At 37.7% G+C, this 17483-nt stretch overlaps 1 protein-coding gene across 1 annotated transcript; it reads left to right on the top strand.

Moving 5' to 3' along the window:
- The first annotated feature begins 421 nt into the window (after positions 1-421).
- yaf2 (YY1 associated factor 2) lies at positions 422-15931 on the top strand. Its single transcript, XM_081363578.1, has 4 exons — positions 422-534; positions 821-946; positions 13693-13845; positions 14736-15931. Exons 1-4 carry the CDS (start codon positions 509-511, stop codon positions 14977-14979), a joined length of 549 nt encoding a protein of 182 aa, XP_081219704.1. The 5' UTR covers positions 422-508; the 3' UTR covers positions 14980-15931.
- Positions 15932-17483: the final 1552 nt, after the last annotated feature.

The following is a 17483-nucleotide window of genomic DNA, read 5'->3' as shown; positions in this document are numbered from 1 at the left end:
TTTAGGCCGAAATTGCAACCATCTTAACCATGTTTGTTGTATTCTTTGTTTAGGTTGTATTTATTTTATAAACAGTCTATTTCCTTTTGATATTTGTTGTTAGAAAACAGCAAAACACAAATCAAGGTTTTAAGCTGCATTTAGACCCATATTTTGGTAACATCATTGGAAAACAATAGAAAAACAAAATGGCTAATTTAAAAAGTTTCCACTGACCATTTGCTAAAACAGAAAAACACTTGACTTTTTCGAGTTTAGGCACTGTTTTGTACCCTATTCGTGGGAAGTGCCAGGAACGAATGACTTTAATTTAAGAGGGGAGCAGTAAAACCCACGACCCTACTTTTGAGAAAATAAATCGACGCTGGATTGGTCGAGCACAGTCACGTGACCACCGCTGCGCTGGAGTTTTTCTACGACAGCTGGGAGCCGCGCGCGAGAGAGAGAGAGAGAGGACAGAGCGCGAGAGGCGGCTGTGCCTGCACGCTTCGCACAAAGTTTCTGCAGCATGGGAGACAAGAGGAGTCCGACGAGGTAAAAACAAACAGAAAGAAACTCCCACAGCCGTGGCTTCAAGACACTCGAGGCCATATCAGGACTCGAAACAGACCATTAGGCAGCGCGCGTGAATGAGAAAGACGCAACAGAGTGGCCACCATGGCGGACTGGCTGTTTTATCAACCTAAAGTGTCATTTCATTAAAGAACGCGTCGCTTGCGCAGGCCTCCCGCTGACTTGCATGGATAAAATCACATATGTGTTACGGAGCTTTCTACAGTCCGAGATGTGATGTTCTTTCTGTTTGTTTTGCTTTTTGAAGGCCGAAACGGCAAGCGAAGCCCTCCTCTGACGACGGCTACTGGGACTGCAGCGTGTGTACATTCAAGAACAGCGCCGAAGCGTTCAAATGCATGATGTGCGATGTCAGGAAGGGAACGTCAACGCGGTGAGTGCCAAACGATATCTGAATGCTAACAATCCTCAAATCTAGTGAACTGCCTAACTGGACGTAATATTTGGACTTTATTCGGTAGCCACAATAGCAGTCCTGATAGCCAGCTCACTATGTTTTGAGACTCAGCCATTAGCCGTGTGTGTGTATTAATAATTACACAGTTAATACAATGTTTATAACCTCAGGAACAAATGTGAGCAATCAGTGTCACATTACTAAACAGCTCCGTTGGTAAAACATCAATGAAATCCTTGTAAATTTAGGCTATTTCAGAAGTAATTGGGGTGTATTTCAGTTAATTTGTAATTCTAGACAAGTACATTGGCAAGTCATCATGACACAACCTATAAGCAAATAGTTGTAAGTTGTTCTTTTGGCAGTTCAAACAACTTTGGTATTCACCAATCCTACCGTTAGTATCTACTCATGTCGTAAAATTGGAAGATTAATACTTGTATGATTCATTGTTTCCAAGCATCTTGATGTAATGATGTGTTTGGTAAAGACCAGTTGAAAAGCATGTTAGTGATTTGGAGGGATGAAAAGAGACCGCCTATTGCAATATGTGTAATAGAGCATTTTTAATGAAGAGGAACAAATTCAGAAGGACAAGCAATTAACTTTCAAAGAATTAATGCTTGGGTAAAGCGGTTACTAAATGTGGGGTCAATTTTACTTTTGTTCAGAGAATTTTCATGGTCGAAATCAATGCATGTCATTTCCCAACACAGATTTCGCAACTGGTTCAAGTTGGTAATGGGAATTTGCCGCGTTGACTAACAGAAAGCTGCCTGCTTTGAAAGTGACTTCTATGTGAGCTATGCTTTATATGTTGCAACGCTATTGCCGATAGACAATGGACCTTTTTTGCCCATGAAATGTCACCGAAAATGCATTGGTGCTGCTGATTGTTGCTTTCAGCTCTGACAATTTCACTGAAATGTGTCTACTGTCTAGGGCTGGAACAAACCATATCTTTTTTCAATCGATTAATCTACCGATTAATCGAATAGTCTAACGGTTATTTTTTTCCCTCCTGGTTAATCTATTGATTTTTTTTTTCTGAATAGTTGATTAATCCTTTAGTTAGCCTAATTTACGTACTTGGGTGTTTACTATGGCTGCGTTCACAGTCGCTTTTGGGGGATTTACAGCAGCAACTGCTTACAAGTGTGATTCCTAAAATGTTTTGTTCATTCAGGAGATTAAAGTAGCTGCTTGAATTTGTTCATTCAACTGTATGATCAAACAACCGCATTCTAACTATCCAAAGCGACAGTGTCAAACATTGCGGTGTCCATAAAACCGTGAAGTTTTACCACGATCGACAGCGCGTAATTAAATAAATGAGTCAAATTGAGGCACGAGTTTAAATAACCAACAACAGCGTTGTATGCTTTGTAATGTCGCAGCCACGACAGCTCGTAAAAAGTGGAATGCTGTATTAAGCACAAAACATGAGACTGACAACCGTATTCTTGTGTTGTGTAAAACCGCACTGTAATAGTCCAAATACTAACGCTGCCGTCTCGTCGTTTTCTCGTCGTTTTCTCGTCGTTTACGTCTCGTCGTAAGAGAGCACCATGAGGTTTTTTCTTTTTAGATGCTTTTGCAAGTTGTGCTGCCTTGGTTTGAAATGTTTAAAACATTTCCACACTTTAGATCGGGCTCTATTTTTGTAATTGCTGATTCTCTGCATGTTTCCCGGGACCCGCCATCATTGGGGAACATAAACAGTGCGAGGAATCAACGCATATTAACTAATTTGCGTAATCGATTACGTCGAAGTGTCGTTCCAGCCCTAAATGTGATTGCGCCTTAGGACGATATTACAGTGACTGTATATGGAGGAAACCAAGAGTACAAAGTCAAATAAAACCAGAGATTTTAATTAGTTGTAGAGAATGAGGGGTTCAATCATACACAGTAGGCCTACGTGTTTTTTTTCAGAGAATCTACAGTCGATATCAGCCGATGCTCTGCTTTTATCGGCCTCACAGATAGCATCTATCCCGTGGCAGAGATCCAGGAGAGAGTGCTAATGACCTCATCAAAGAAGACATTTAATGGGCTCGTATTTTCTCACCTTCATCTTATCCGTCATAAAAATCCTGTTTTGGAACAGCCAGCGACTGAGTCGGCAGTCAGTTATTTCCCTTATGTCATTAAGATGAGATCAGGTCAGGAAGTAAAGCATTCCTCATCTGCGTTTCGGAACATAAACGCACACTAAAAGCAGATGATGATGATGACAGACCTCAGCTCTCAACAACAGCACCAGATAATGATCATCTTTCTTTAGGGAGATTGTTTATAAAGCTTTAATTATCTTTCAAGTTTCAGATCCCATTACCACTGCTGAATTAAAGTATTACAGCAGTTATTTGAAGCCAACAAATGTTCATTTTCACTGCAAAAGTGCGTGTGGGAGGGCGGAGGATTTTTTATGTGGGGGTGGGGTGCTGTCACTCGTCCAGGCCACCGCAGCAGCTGGCGTCCAGACGGCCTGAACTCATTTGCATTCAACGGCTTAATCAAGAATGCTGTCATCAGAGGAGGCATCATCACATCAGGATGCACGCACACACACACACATGCACGGACACTCATACCCATAAATAAACCCATGATTGCACATCTGCCCTGTTATAATGCCTCGGAGACGGCCACAAATGATGGGTTTTAATGATGATGTCCTCTTGATTGTGTGATACTCGCAGGCCATTCATTTACGAAGAATGGAGAGCTTCTTGACACCGCGTGTTCACTTTTCTGCTGTAATGCTGCGTTTGGAAAGCAATTGTATACGTAAATGCAAAGACCATGCATTGATTCTGATTGCTGCTTTTTGCTTCATTATCTTTCCAAGCAACCGTCAAATGTGAATGACAACAGGGTGTTTGTATAAATTGCGGTTGTGTGCAGCGGACTGCAGATTAATGTTTTATAAGGGCACAATTTAGCTGAGCCTGACTGATGTGTGGTGAATGATACACGGGTTAATTTAGAGCATGTTTGTTGGCCATCTTATCAGATATTTCATTTGGGTCAGAAGACATGTTTTTCAGCAAGATATTATGAAAAATGTATACGTCCTTTTTTTTCCCCGTCAAATCAATGAAAGTCAGCGGGGTTCTATGTTGTTTTGGACCCCATTAACTCTCATTATAAGGTCAAAAACAGGTCTTCAAAATATCTTGTTTTCCACACATTGTAAGAAAGTCATACAGGTTTAGAATAACCTGAGGGTGAAAAAAATATGACAAGTTTTATTTTAAGGTGAATAATCTCTTTAAAATCACACAATACAAGCCTCTGAGTGAATGTTTTTTTAATGTTGCTTCGACACTGGCTATATTTGCTCTTGTTCGAAGAGTGGCTTGTTTACCTAGTTTGTTACCTTGTGCTGACAGACTGACAGTTAATTGATGAAGCTGCAGAGCTTCTTGTTGAACATTTCAAGCCTTTCCCCCATTGACCCACAGAACCTGCCAGCAAACCTCTAATTTCAGTGTACCGACACTCTTTGCCCCCCAGCAAAAGTATTCCCTCTGCAGTATTATACCATTCAGTTACCACAAATAGAGAGAATGTCCCCTCTAGACCAAGCGCTTTTTTTCTTTTTACTCGACCTCTCGCGATGACAGATTAAGCAAAAGAACGCTGTATTATGTTGTGTTTCACATTGGAGCTCTATTTGACTTGACATTAATGTTCATTTGTGCTGTCACAACAAATTTAAGGCAGTCGATTATAATTTGTTGACTTAACCTGTGCGCTCTATAGGGGTATCACTTAGAGAACTGGACCGACCAATCATCCCTTATGACTGTCAGTGTCGGTGAGGTGATGACAAACAGGATTTCGAATGTGAATGATTACGGAGGAAAGCATGAATCTAACCATCATATTTTGCAGTCATAGTCATGTTTTTTTAATGCTTGATGCAAAAAAAAACAAAAAAAAATGCACTATGATAGAAATGTGAAATATCAAGGAAGCCATGTATAATTAGGCTGCAATTTTAATATTTAAATTTTAATTATATTTCTGAAATATTTATTTTTTTATGTACAGGACAGGAGGCATTATATTAGTCAGTTGCTACAGTGTTCCATTTGAAGGAGTTGAGCAGCATGTGAAATCCTCTCTAATTGCATGTGTGCAGAAACCCAGAGTGCTGCACTGTGAGTTCTCGTCTCTTTGCCCAAAAAGGCGAAACTAATGCAGTCTGAGAAAGCGTTCCCAGCATGCCAATGCCAAATAAACCAAAAGCCACATAAAACATCCACATTATTCAGTAATTACAATAGTCTGTTATCATTTATTAGTGAAATTTTGCATATGTTTTGCAAAAGCACATGCCCATACAGTCTCAAACGGGTTGACCTCATTTCGATTCTGACAGTTATGAGCCTTTGATGAAAGGAGAGAAAGCTGGATCCCAAAGCAAGGGAGAAGCAATGTGGAACTGCAGTGTGGGATTTTGAAAAGCAGCTAAAAGAAAACGCAAATGCTTGGAAAGAACAGCCGAAAACGGAGTGTGGAGAGGTGGGACAGTGGGAGGCAGTGGGCCATCTGTCAAACGGGGCTTGGCAGTGGAGCGAAGGAAGGAGCAGTATGGAGACTGCATGTTCACACAGTGTAGCGCATTAATCATGGTGTCCCCTCCCATCGCTCAAGCCCATGAGTACACAATCCTCCCCAGTACAGTCATTACACCATAATACAAACATGCAGATATGAACACATCTGAGAGACTCTTGGCTCAGAGGAGAGAACGCAGCCCTTGTGTCCTTCTAAATTAACACAGTAATGTGGGAAAAATGTTTTTGTTTGTCCACTTCTGTAAGAAAAGACATCTTTGCAGACACATTTGGTTACTGTGCTTACATAATAGCTGACATTGACATGATTACATGAAAAAACTTAAAATGAATCAATTTACTAATGAAACTGACTTAAATGTATGAGATGCCAAGTCACATTGTGAGAGCCTTCGCATTCAGTGACGTTTTGCTAAGAATACACAATATATTGGTACCATATCAGTTAGCTTTTCTTTCTTTTTTTTACATTTTTAAATATTGGATATACGCTCGTCCAAAAATATAAGTCGCTGTTTGGATTTAAATAGCCGAATACTTAAGAGTCTATGATTGCATGGTTAATGCAGTGATTATGTTTCTAGCATGTTATGTGTTTGGCAACAGCTCTTCTAACCCTAATTGAGTGTGTAGCTTTTCATTTCTTAAACAACCATGTAGGAAGACACATCATGGCCATATTCCAGGATGACAATGTCAAGATTCATCAGACTCAGATTGTGAAAGATTGGTTGGGAGGGAGCATGAAGAATCATTTTTACACATGAATTGGCACCTCTGAGTCCAGACCTTAAATCCATTGAAAGTCTATGGGATGTGCTGGATTTCTGTACCTGACCCGAATCACTTCTTACCCAAAACCGACATGCATAATTTTTTTTTTCAAAAGAAAAACCCGACCTGAGACAGACCTGATAAAATTAGACCCGAGTCTGACACAACAGCATGCATTTTCGAACCCGAATGGCCCCGAATGTACTCGGCATTGCACAGCCTGCAGCCCCACGGTCAGTCAGGAACAATCCCGGTGTCCTGCCGACTGATTTGGCCACTGTTCCATTGCTTTAATTTATTTACTTATTTATTATTATTAATTTATATTATTGCCTAGCCTGACTACGTCAGACTTCTTACTTCTGCTCAATTTCATTTCGCTTCTGTACTCCGTCTGAGACAGCGTAATAGCTTTCCGTTTTCCTCCAGCCTGAAAACAGCCGGCCAATCAACGAACAGAGGGCGGGCTGAGAGCCGTGACGTAGACACTGATTGTACCGTGGATGCGTAGATTTACTTCACATTATCTGCAAAAGTCGCGCACAGCCATGTTCACTCCGGTATTTCGCTCGATGGTTTTGTTTTCGCATCATACATGTGTTTACAGTGGAAGTTAGATGCGGCTGAGCATGCGCATAACACACGCCATAACCAAACGTTATGTGATTGGCTTACGGGTAACCAATGGATTTTAAACTTCAGACAAGCGTCCCCCCGCGAGAAAGAAAATGCTTTTCAATTATGCCATGCCAGACTCTGTCTACGAAGCAAAGCAAATGGATAAACGTTATTTCTGAGTTCGGCTTTCAATTGTGACCAGTGGATTGGAAAAATAAAGTGATGGCTCGATAAAATTAAATTGATAGTCTAATAAATCATGGATTCACTAGTGTCTGCAACGCTATTTACCTCATGTCAGGCGAAGGGCTCTGCACACAAAAAAGAAAAGCCCTGCAAGACCATGCAGCGTAATGGCGTGAGTGGCTTTTCCCGGTGGATCTCATAGCTATAAGATGCATTTCTGTGTGCGAGGTAACAAATGTTTGTTCCTTTTCTACGTGTGTTTCTCAAAAATGCACTTAACACGAACGTGCAAGTACGCGTTGAAGTGCCGAAATGTCAAATCAACTATAAACTTTAATTCAACTATAATCACTGGCTTCCGGAAACGGCTGTACGCAAGTCGAGTTCCGGCAGAAGAGTGACCTCTGACTCGACGTAGGAGTAGCGTAAGCATAGGTGAGAGTCAACGCCTCTAGCGGTTCAAACTAATAGGGCCGGGCAACAAACTCAATCACATCTTTTCTTATATCGAAATCCTTTTACATTTGTCTTAAAAAGATTATTGCTTTAGACTTTTAATTCATGACCGGTGTTTTGTTTTGCTCTATCCTCTGCACTTCCACGCTCGTAAATACATCATGAGTCGGGTCTTAGATCACACTTCCGCTGGAACTAGACTCGCGGAAGTGGAATTAGGCCGTTACCGGAAGCCAGTGATTATAGTTTATAAAAATGCGTAGTAAAAATAAACTATGCACAGTGCACACCAGAAAATGTGGAGGGAAGCGATTTTGATGATTATGTGATGCGTGGATTAACTGCTAAGTTTAACCATCATAGAGTGATGATTAGACGTGTTTTGTCTTGCCAATCAACACAATTCACATTCAATGCACATTCAAACAATTTTAAATGCAGAAGAAGAGGTGAAATTAGGGACTCGCATGGTGTCATCACAGCCGCAAAACCCCAAATGCTCGCACAGAGAAGAGCGAAAGGCGTGTTTCAGACAGCTCTCTAACACCGAATTGATTCCTGTTTTATGTTTAATTGTGCTTAAACGAACACATACACACAAGATTGTCAAAATACCCATCTCGGCAAGTATTCTCATGGTTATGTCACAAGTGAACAGTTGAGAAAGAAACCGGATGCGTCTCAGTATATTTGGTCCGTACATGCGGTCTTAAAGTGACAGCAGTCTGCTGTTGTCTGTGTCATCAATGTTAATCAAATAAAATAAAAATAAAAGGAAGATGGTGAGGAAAGTGGTGACGAAAGCTTGTAGGATAAGTGCGCCCGTGTAAAGTCCTGATGAGTACCAAGCAACATATCCAGGTGCTCCCTTGAGAACCAGACCAAAAAAAGCACCCCGGTTTATAGAGTTATGAATATGGATATTTTTCTTACAAAAACACATCGTTTCGCTTTAGAAGGCCTTTATTAACACTCTGGAGCCGTATGGGTTACTTTTATCATGGATGGATGCGCTTTTTTGGGCTTTAAAATCTAGGGGACCGTTCACTCCCATTATAAAGCTTAGAAGAGCCAGGTTTTTTTAATATAACTCCAAGTGTGGAAGAGTCATGTACACCTAGGATGGCTTGAGGGTGAGTAAATTATGGGATAATTGTTATTTTTAGGTGAACTAACCCTTTAATACCAAGTGTACATGGGGCCTTTGACTAAGTTATTTTATTATGTCCATTTTATTTATTTAAAAAGTAGCCATGTAATAAGCAGGATTATATAAAGTCAGTGAGTCATTATTGCAAAAATAAACACAGTATTGACCAAATAGTTTGGATTATATAAAAGCGTAGTTGCAACATGTATGCGTGAGACGAAGAGTGACTAATGACTGAGTAATTTCACAAAATCTCTCACTCGCTCATAACAAACATTCAGAATTAAGCAGGATCAGCAATGTTAAGGCTGAATTAATCTTGTCTGGCATGGAAGAAATACATCACAAAGTGATCGATTGATTTACTCTGAATGGCACGTCTAACAGTGCTGAGTGTGACGGGTGTGACAAATCCACAGCAAGCAGCCAGGTCTTGACATGCAGCGAGGTAACAACAATAATAATGGCTATTTTCACTTGCTTTGGGCTCAGGATCAATGCTAATGACCAGTTCTTGGCTGCTCCGCTTTAAAGCTCTAGATGTCCTAATTTCACAATGTGTGACTTAATTAGCTATTCCCAAAGCACTCGGGGGTTATGGATGAAAGCGTAAACATTGCACCAGTGCACAGATACTGAGAAGCTGTTTTTAAAATCACTGTGTGTGTGCTGGCAAAGCAGACAGCAACTATGCTGGCCTTCATACTGCTCTGTTATGGTCTGTTTTTGGTGTAACAGCTGTTGTTCTTGACATTAGAGCAACAGTCGTTCTAAACACCAAGCTACTGAGGGGACTTGACCCTGAGCTCTGATCTGAGATCAGTATGGGTAGTTCAGCTCGTACACTGTAAAAATTAAAGGTGCCTGGAGGAACCTTTTGGGGTTCTTCACTTTGCCACACCGGCGGAACCGTCTTTAGATCCTCTAGGCACCCTTTAAAAAGGGGTGGTTCTCTGAGGAACCACACAGGTTTCCTGAGGAACTCTTATATGAAGCACTGTGTGGAACCACTGTGGGTGCCTCCAGGAACCAAATTTCAGTTTTTTATTATTTTTTATTATTTGTATTAAATTAATTTCATGTTGTTACTACGGTTACCATAAACTTCTATTATAATAAACAAACTGAACCAAATACAAAATAAGAATTGTTTATTACATATTTTAGATCCATTTTAATACATACACTTCAATGCACTTGGGGAAAAAAGCTAGTAATAGATTAATATCAATGAATACACACAAAAAAAATTGTATAATACATAGGCCTAAGTAACATGAATAATCAACCATGTGTATACAATAGGCTACACAAGAGACATCTCAACAAAATGCATGGAAAACACGTTCCATGTAATAAATCAAGGTAAAAAATTAAAATTGACTAATTAAAAATGTCCATCTACACTTAATTTTAAAACGTGTTTCAGTTCGCTTAAGTCTGACGCTACTGTTCAGCAATTTTGTGTGGTGCTTCATACATTACATTGCTACACTGCTGACAATGGTCAATGGACCTTTTTGCCTGTGTAATTTCACGAAATTCACAAATGTGACGCACCTTTACTCGCTGCAACATAAAATGCAATCAATTATAAAATCTTCACAAGGGACATGTGAGGTACTTAAAGGAGTAGTTCACTTTTAAAATGAAAATTCTGTCATCATATACTCACCCTCATGTTGTTTCAAACCTGTATGAATTTCTTTCTTCTGCTGAACAGAAAGGAAGATATTTAGAAGATTATCAGTAACCAGACAGTTTTTGGGTCCCATTGACTTCCTTAGTAGGAAAAAAATATACTATGGAAGTCAATGGGACCCAAAAACTGTCTGGTTACTGATAATCTTCTAAATATCTTCCTTTCTGTTCAGCAGAAGAAAGAAATTCATACAGGTTTGAAACAACATGAGGGTGAGTATATGATGACAGAATTTTCATTTTAAAGTGGAGTATCCCTTTAACGAGTTAGAAAAGTGAAAAGGTGCATCAGCTTCATTTTCCGTTTGTTTTTCCTCTTTTCTGGTGGATGGTCCAGGCACTTCAGTGATTTTCAGGTCTACAGGAGGATTTTTATTCTTCTTCAAACTTGTATTTCAGCTTACCGAGATCCCTGCAAAATACAAAATTTACTGTTAGTAAGGTTATTAAAGTGATTGTTGTGAAATTCAAATAATTTCCTCAGCCTTGTGACGTTCCAAACCTGTTTGACTTTCTGTCTGTGGAACCCAAAAGCAGATCTCAGGCATAATGCAACCCCAGTCACCATTCACTTTCACTGCATGAAACACAAGCAGAAAAATATTGTGTAAATCATTCATGAAACCATTCTTATGTACACTTGTCTAGTTCAATTCAATGCAACAATTTATATAAAAATGGTTAAGCTCCAAAAATGTCCCAGAAAAGATCCTAAAAATAATCAATGAATTCACAACTCATGTGTTATGGGTTGTGTTGTAAGTCTTATGAAGCCATTTAATAGCTTTTTCCTTTTTTTGTCGAAAAAGACCAAACTTGAAGTTATAATTCAGGGTTCAAATGTCTTATATTCAAATGCATATGATTAAGGTATAGCCTATAAAAAATGCATAGCATTATTGGCTCCAAACCAGTAATATTACATGAATGTAACATGAATGAGATTTGAGAGCATGAGGGAAGAAGATTTTCAGAGAATAACTGATTAAAAAACACAAGTACACAGTCAAACAATACAACTGCACACAGAGAAAGTTCATAGTAATAAAGTACTTGCATGTGGTGCAGGTACTTACTGTAATTCAATGTTGCCACTGAAACATTGTACTGGTTGTTCTGGGGAAACAAAATAACAAAGCTGATTATTCACAACATAGTATTTATTGACCACTAAATGGATTCAAAATGATATCTGAGAGAATGAGGGCACCTGTAGGCTGTAGTAAGTAAAGTTAGGCTAAACAAAAACAGACCAAACTATATTAATCTGCTTTTGTTATTCATAACAAACGCCAATGACGACAGCAGGAATCAGCTAAATTAGTTAGGCTGTAAGTTATATCAGCAATTTGAAGACACAGTTGTACAGAATATGTTGAATTGAATGACTAACTTTAAATCAATCTAAGACAATAAGTCAATAATTTCAATTTGTTCATTAGATCAACGTAGTTTGCATCGCAGCTAAAACCTTCATACCAGATACTGTTCAATAAACCATAGCAATAAACGAGTGGTAAACACTGTAAAAACGTAGTAATGTATAATAAATTTAGTTTATATATGTGTGTGTTTGAATAGTGAGTATTTATATTTCGTTGGCGAGTTTACAAACCTTGGAACGGAGAGCCGAACAAACGGCGGAAGATGCGGCAGGCTTTGATGAGGAGAGAGCCGTTACTTTTGAGCTTTGTTGCGCGCGAGCAGCGCGAGCATCACTGAAGCGACGACAGCAGAGGAACAGCAGCAGTTTCGTGACTGAATAAAACCTTTATCCTCCTGGTTCTTCTTCTTCAAATAATAATTTATGAAGAAGTAAAAAATATTATTTTATTACTATTATTTATTCAATAATAATTAATGAATTTTTTTATTAATATTATTATTATTTAGTGTTGTTGTTTAAGGTTTAAATTAATCAATAAAATAGGCCTATACTAAATAAATGTAAGCTACCCAGGTGAAAAAGACGTAGGCTACTGTTAAATGTATTAAAATGCATTAAAGTAGGTTATATTTGTATTGAAGGCCTACTAAAAACACACTCAAGTTCATTTTTAATAGTAGCCTATACGTATTTTTCACCTGGGTATATATACTGAATCAAACTTAAGTAATAATAGGATAATAATAATATCATTCTGGCCTCACTGAACCACTGGGTTCCTCCAGAAGCTGGCTTTAACATAAGAGATCCTCCAGGAACCACTTAAATGTTAAAAGATCTTCCAATAACCCTTTTATCACATTCAAGTTCCTCTATTTTCCCCCAAAGCACTTTGAGGACTCATGGTAATGAAAAGGTGACTCCAGAACCTCTGAACTAAATACAAAGTGCTTAAAGGACCCCATAAGTTCCAGCAAGAACCTCAAATATTGTCAATGCTCCTCCAGTAACCCTACTATAGGAGAAAGAGCTTTGAGGCACCTAAATTACATTTTTAAGTTCCTTGAGTATCCGACAGGATATTTGAGGCTCCTTTAGTTTTTACAGTGTAGGTCCAGATATAATCTGTAATTGCCACAGCGGTCGGATCGTTAATTAGGGGTGCAACAACTGATGCGTTAACATAAGAGCAAGACAGTATCCTACAAACAGACCTCAGCAGAACAAGGGCTGTTCTAGCAGTGGCCAATTGGTCACTTACATCCATTGGTTCAATCAAGAGCTGGTGTTTTAAATAGATTTTTATGAGAATTATTAATATAGAATTGTTCTTTTTTTTCTCTCTTCAGTGTGGTTTAGTTTTTCTTAGTCTATCAATCATGCAAAAGTGGATGTTAATTTGTATAATTTAAAATGTAATTTTCTCAGCACAATCTAGTGTAATTGCAGTCTAGTTCCATTTTATTTTTATTAAATAATATACCATGTATCTAAAAAATTTATAAAATGTTATAGCCTTTTTATTAATATTTAAGGTTCATGTTTAGGCATGGAAAGCTAGTATTAGGGATATATTAGCTTGTATTAGGAAGTGAAATTACCAGGGTTTTTGTTTCCCTGCTGTATAAAGGAAAACCGATGAGTAAAATTGTGTCCGTTTCTCAACTACTGAGAAAACACATTCTTCTCCGATTACTCCATGTAGGCAAGATTACTCAACTGGCTACGACACTTGCTTGTTTTAACTTGTTTTCCCCCCACATAGTCCTTTCCATTTGGCCCTAGTGAGTTTGTTATCCCGATTTGAGAAATCTCACTTTCTCGCCTCTCACACTTTCTTATTTTTTTCCCCTCACAGGAAACCTCGTCCTGTTCCCCAACTGGTAGCCCAGCAAGTCACACAGCAGTTTGCTTCACCCACACAGCCTAAAAAAGAGAAAAAGGAAAAGACTGAGAAGGACAAGAATGAGAGAGCACCGACACTGAAAAAGAACAGCCACAAGAAAATGAGGTGAAACATTGCAATACTGTGTTTATGAATTTACTAAGTAGTTCCTACTCCCCAAACTAATTAACTAGTTGTTTATTTTGCATTTTACGTAGCACACCTCACACTGTGGAAAATGTATAATATTGTTGTCTATTTCAGTATAAAATATTTTACCTGCCACAATGTACTGAGAATTATAGAACATTTTTCTCCCTTTAGTGACAGAGGTTTTATAAAAGAATTTCAAATAAAAAAAAGTTTCATGAGCACCAGATCAACATATTAGAATAATATCTTATGTGACACTGAAGACTGAAGTAATGATGGTGAAAATCAGCTTGTAATATTTAAAATTGTAGTATTTCACCATATCGCTGTTTTACTCCATTTTAAAAAAGGACTATGCATTTTAAAAATGTTAGGGTTAGTTCCTTATGAAAAATGTTAAGTACAGAGCTTTGTTCAAATATATCTTTATGTATGCCAAGTAAGTCTTCAAATCAATGATTCTGATGTCATAATCTCTTAGCTCATTAGTTTGGTTCATTGCCTCCCTAAGTCTTTTTTAATTGCCTATGGATGAGAAAATGCCTGCAAAACCAAGGCCGCTGGTCTTTACATAGTGCTTTGTTCAATACAGATTGTTTTAAAGCAGCTTCACGGTAATAAACGGGTAAATGAGTGTTAATTTAGCAAAATTCATAAGTTCTACTGAAGACAGTTGTGTCAGAATGTTTAATGTTGATTCAGTTCAGTTCAATAACGGTGTCAATGTTGCAAAGTTCATCAATTGTAAACATTCAATTCATCTAATAAAGCAGCTCTACAGAAGGCAATAGTGTCATTATTCAGCTCAAGTGAAGTCAAGACTAGCAAATCTGATTTGTTCTTTATTGCTCTCTATCCTGCAGGCCCAGGTTAAAAAATGTGGACCGGAGCAGCGCACAGCATCTGGAAGTGACAGTGGGAGATCTGACGGTTATCATAACAGACTTTAAGGAGAAAACTAAGCCCTCCTCCAGCTCGTCCTCCAGCGCGACATCTGGAGACCACCACAGCCAGAGCGGATCCAACTCAGACAACACAGAGAAGGGGATCTCCAGATCCTCGTCCCCGCGAGGGGAGGTTTCCTCACTCAACGGAGAGTCTCACTAGGAACCCGTGGAGTATGAACATTACTTGCAGTCTCCTGCACCTAATATATCCATTTTAAACGAACAGACACAGGAGTGCGCTTATGTATGTCAAGACTTAACGAGACACAGACTTAACCCAGCAATATAAGCCATCTCTCTCTACTACCACAGTTATGGGATCTGGAACGTAGGATTTCACCATGATATTCTTGTCCTGATTTGTTACAATGCCTAGTAGGTCAGCTCGAGATAAACTGTAGAGTTTGTAAGCAAATTTGAATTTGATGACATTTAGACAGTTTAATTAACATGGTGGTATTATTAATTTAGATAAGTGTTGTTGTCTGTTTGGATGTGGACATTGACACCCGTTCATGTTCTCTTCACTATAGTTTCGTAAACCATTTTTTAAAACCACAGTCTGTAATTGTTGCAACAGCACACATTACATCCTGGGAATTGGCCCTGGGGCTTAAAAACATGTTGATTCAACTAGAACGTTGTAGTAAACATACTTGCTTTTACATTAATGACAGTTGCAACAGTTGCGTATTGAAACTTTAATATACTTTCAATGCATTACGGGGTGAGCGTTAAGCCCTCTATGAATAACTGTGATCGAAACAGTACTTCCTTTTTCAATTGTTTGTTGCACCTGCTGGTACTTTTGTACAGTTTTACGAAAACCCCATCAAATTCATTGTTTATTTGTTCTTGTTCATGCCGTTTTATTTGACATTTGTCATGGTAGATTGCATCACATTTGTGTGGCTAGTTGTTCTACCAGCGCTGTTTTGTGTTAGATTGTCTTTATATAATTATGTTAATTCCATGAGAAACATTTTTGACAAAAAAAAAAAAGGCAAATGAATTTGTAAGATGTTAAATTCATCCCCTACTTTATGATGAATGGTGGTATATAAATATATTGCAGTATAGGAAATATCTCTTAATAAAATTTAAGATTTAGACTCCTGTCGTCAGCAAACAGATTTATTTCTAGGGCAAACAAAGACCTTAAGGTAGTGATTATCAAATTTGTTTTTGTTTTGTTTGTGTGGTGAAATGTCTTTTTCATTTCTTTGTGAAATGCACATGACATGCATGAGGGTGATATTCAAAGTGTTGTGGTTTTTACTTCACCATGAGGAGTGATGCAATATGTGACATACAGGTTCAGTCAGAGTCAATGTAGAGCATTGTTGCTTGACAGCTAATAGCAGTGTCTTATTTCTCAATATAGAGAAATAGACATTGTCTTTCTCTATTTCTCAATAGACATTGCCTTATACAGCAGGACACATTTAATTATTTTTGTCTGACTTAAGTAGAGCAGAAAGCCTGTTTTGCTGGTAGACAAATCCAGTTCCTCTGTGCTCCCCTTAGGGAATATTGAATATTCATGATGTGACATTTTATTCTGCATGTACTATTGTTACGTTTTATTCCTCTATACATAAAAGTAAATATTTTAAATGTACAACTACAAATTTAGTTACTAACCATTATTACACAAGTCATGCTTTTAATTTTATTAGTAGGTACCTCTATGGTAGGTATGGTACTAAGAAAAAATAATAAATTTTAATGACTAGTCATAATGGCTATTAAATTCACTTAAAAATGCATGTAACAATTGCTATTATTAATAATCATTTAAAATCAGTGTCACATAATTCTGTAAAATTCAACTACAGAAAATAGCTATAATAATGGAACAAATACAGTTGAAATAAAAATAAAAGTTCGTAATTAAAATACTTATAACTTTGCTAGTAAATTGAGGAATCAGTCTTGAAGAGTTTGTTGTAGTAGGGGTCTTTCTCACGCCGCTTGTATGTGGGGGATGGTTGGTGGTCGTTAATGATAGGAAGCTTGCCTCGTTTGAGCGAATCGGTTCTCTCGAAGTTCATTTCAAAGAACCGATACAGTTGTTCTTTAGGAAATGACGCCATTACGTGGTCTCACGTAATTTTGGTCGTGTTTTTTTTTTTTTTTTTTGTTAAAGTTTTATTAATAAGTTTGTTAATTATAATTTAATGTATCCAAGTTTAGGTTGTTGCAGCCATGATTTAGCTCATAACTATTAATTTAGAATCTAAATTTATGTTTTGCATGTTTTTTTAACAAAGTGCTATTTATTTAAAACGCTATTTATAAAAAAAGTCATTTTTATTAAAACTGTCAATAATGATTTTATTACACATATTTCTAGAACGATTTATTCGTAACATTTCTGATATTTGGCTACTATGGAGGTAGATTTGTGTCTTTATTATTCAATCAAAAAAAAGGTTGCTTCAATCAAAAAATATATTTTCAATCAAAAAAACCCGTTTCAATCAAAGAAAAAAAGTGTTTGAATGCAAAAATATATTTGAGACTCAAAAAAATGCATTTGAACACTATTTTTTTTTGCTTGAAAATGTTTTTTTTGATAGAAGTGAAGGTTTTTTTGTTTGAAGCAACTTTTTTGATTGAAGTATTGTTGTTTTGTGTTTGGGCCATATTATGGGTAGGACA

Source organism: Scardinius erythrophthalmus (assembly GCF_964197995.2).
Source record: "Scardinius erythrophthalmus genome assembly, chromosome: 4".
NCBI lineage: Eukaryota > Metazoa > Chordata > Actinopteri > Cypriniformes > Leuciscidae > Scardinius > Scardinius erythrophthalmus.
The sequence above is the reverse complement of the archived record's forward strand: the minus strand, read 5'-3'. Positions and strand labels throughout refer to the sequence as shown.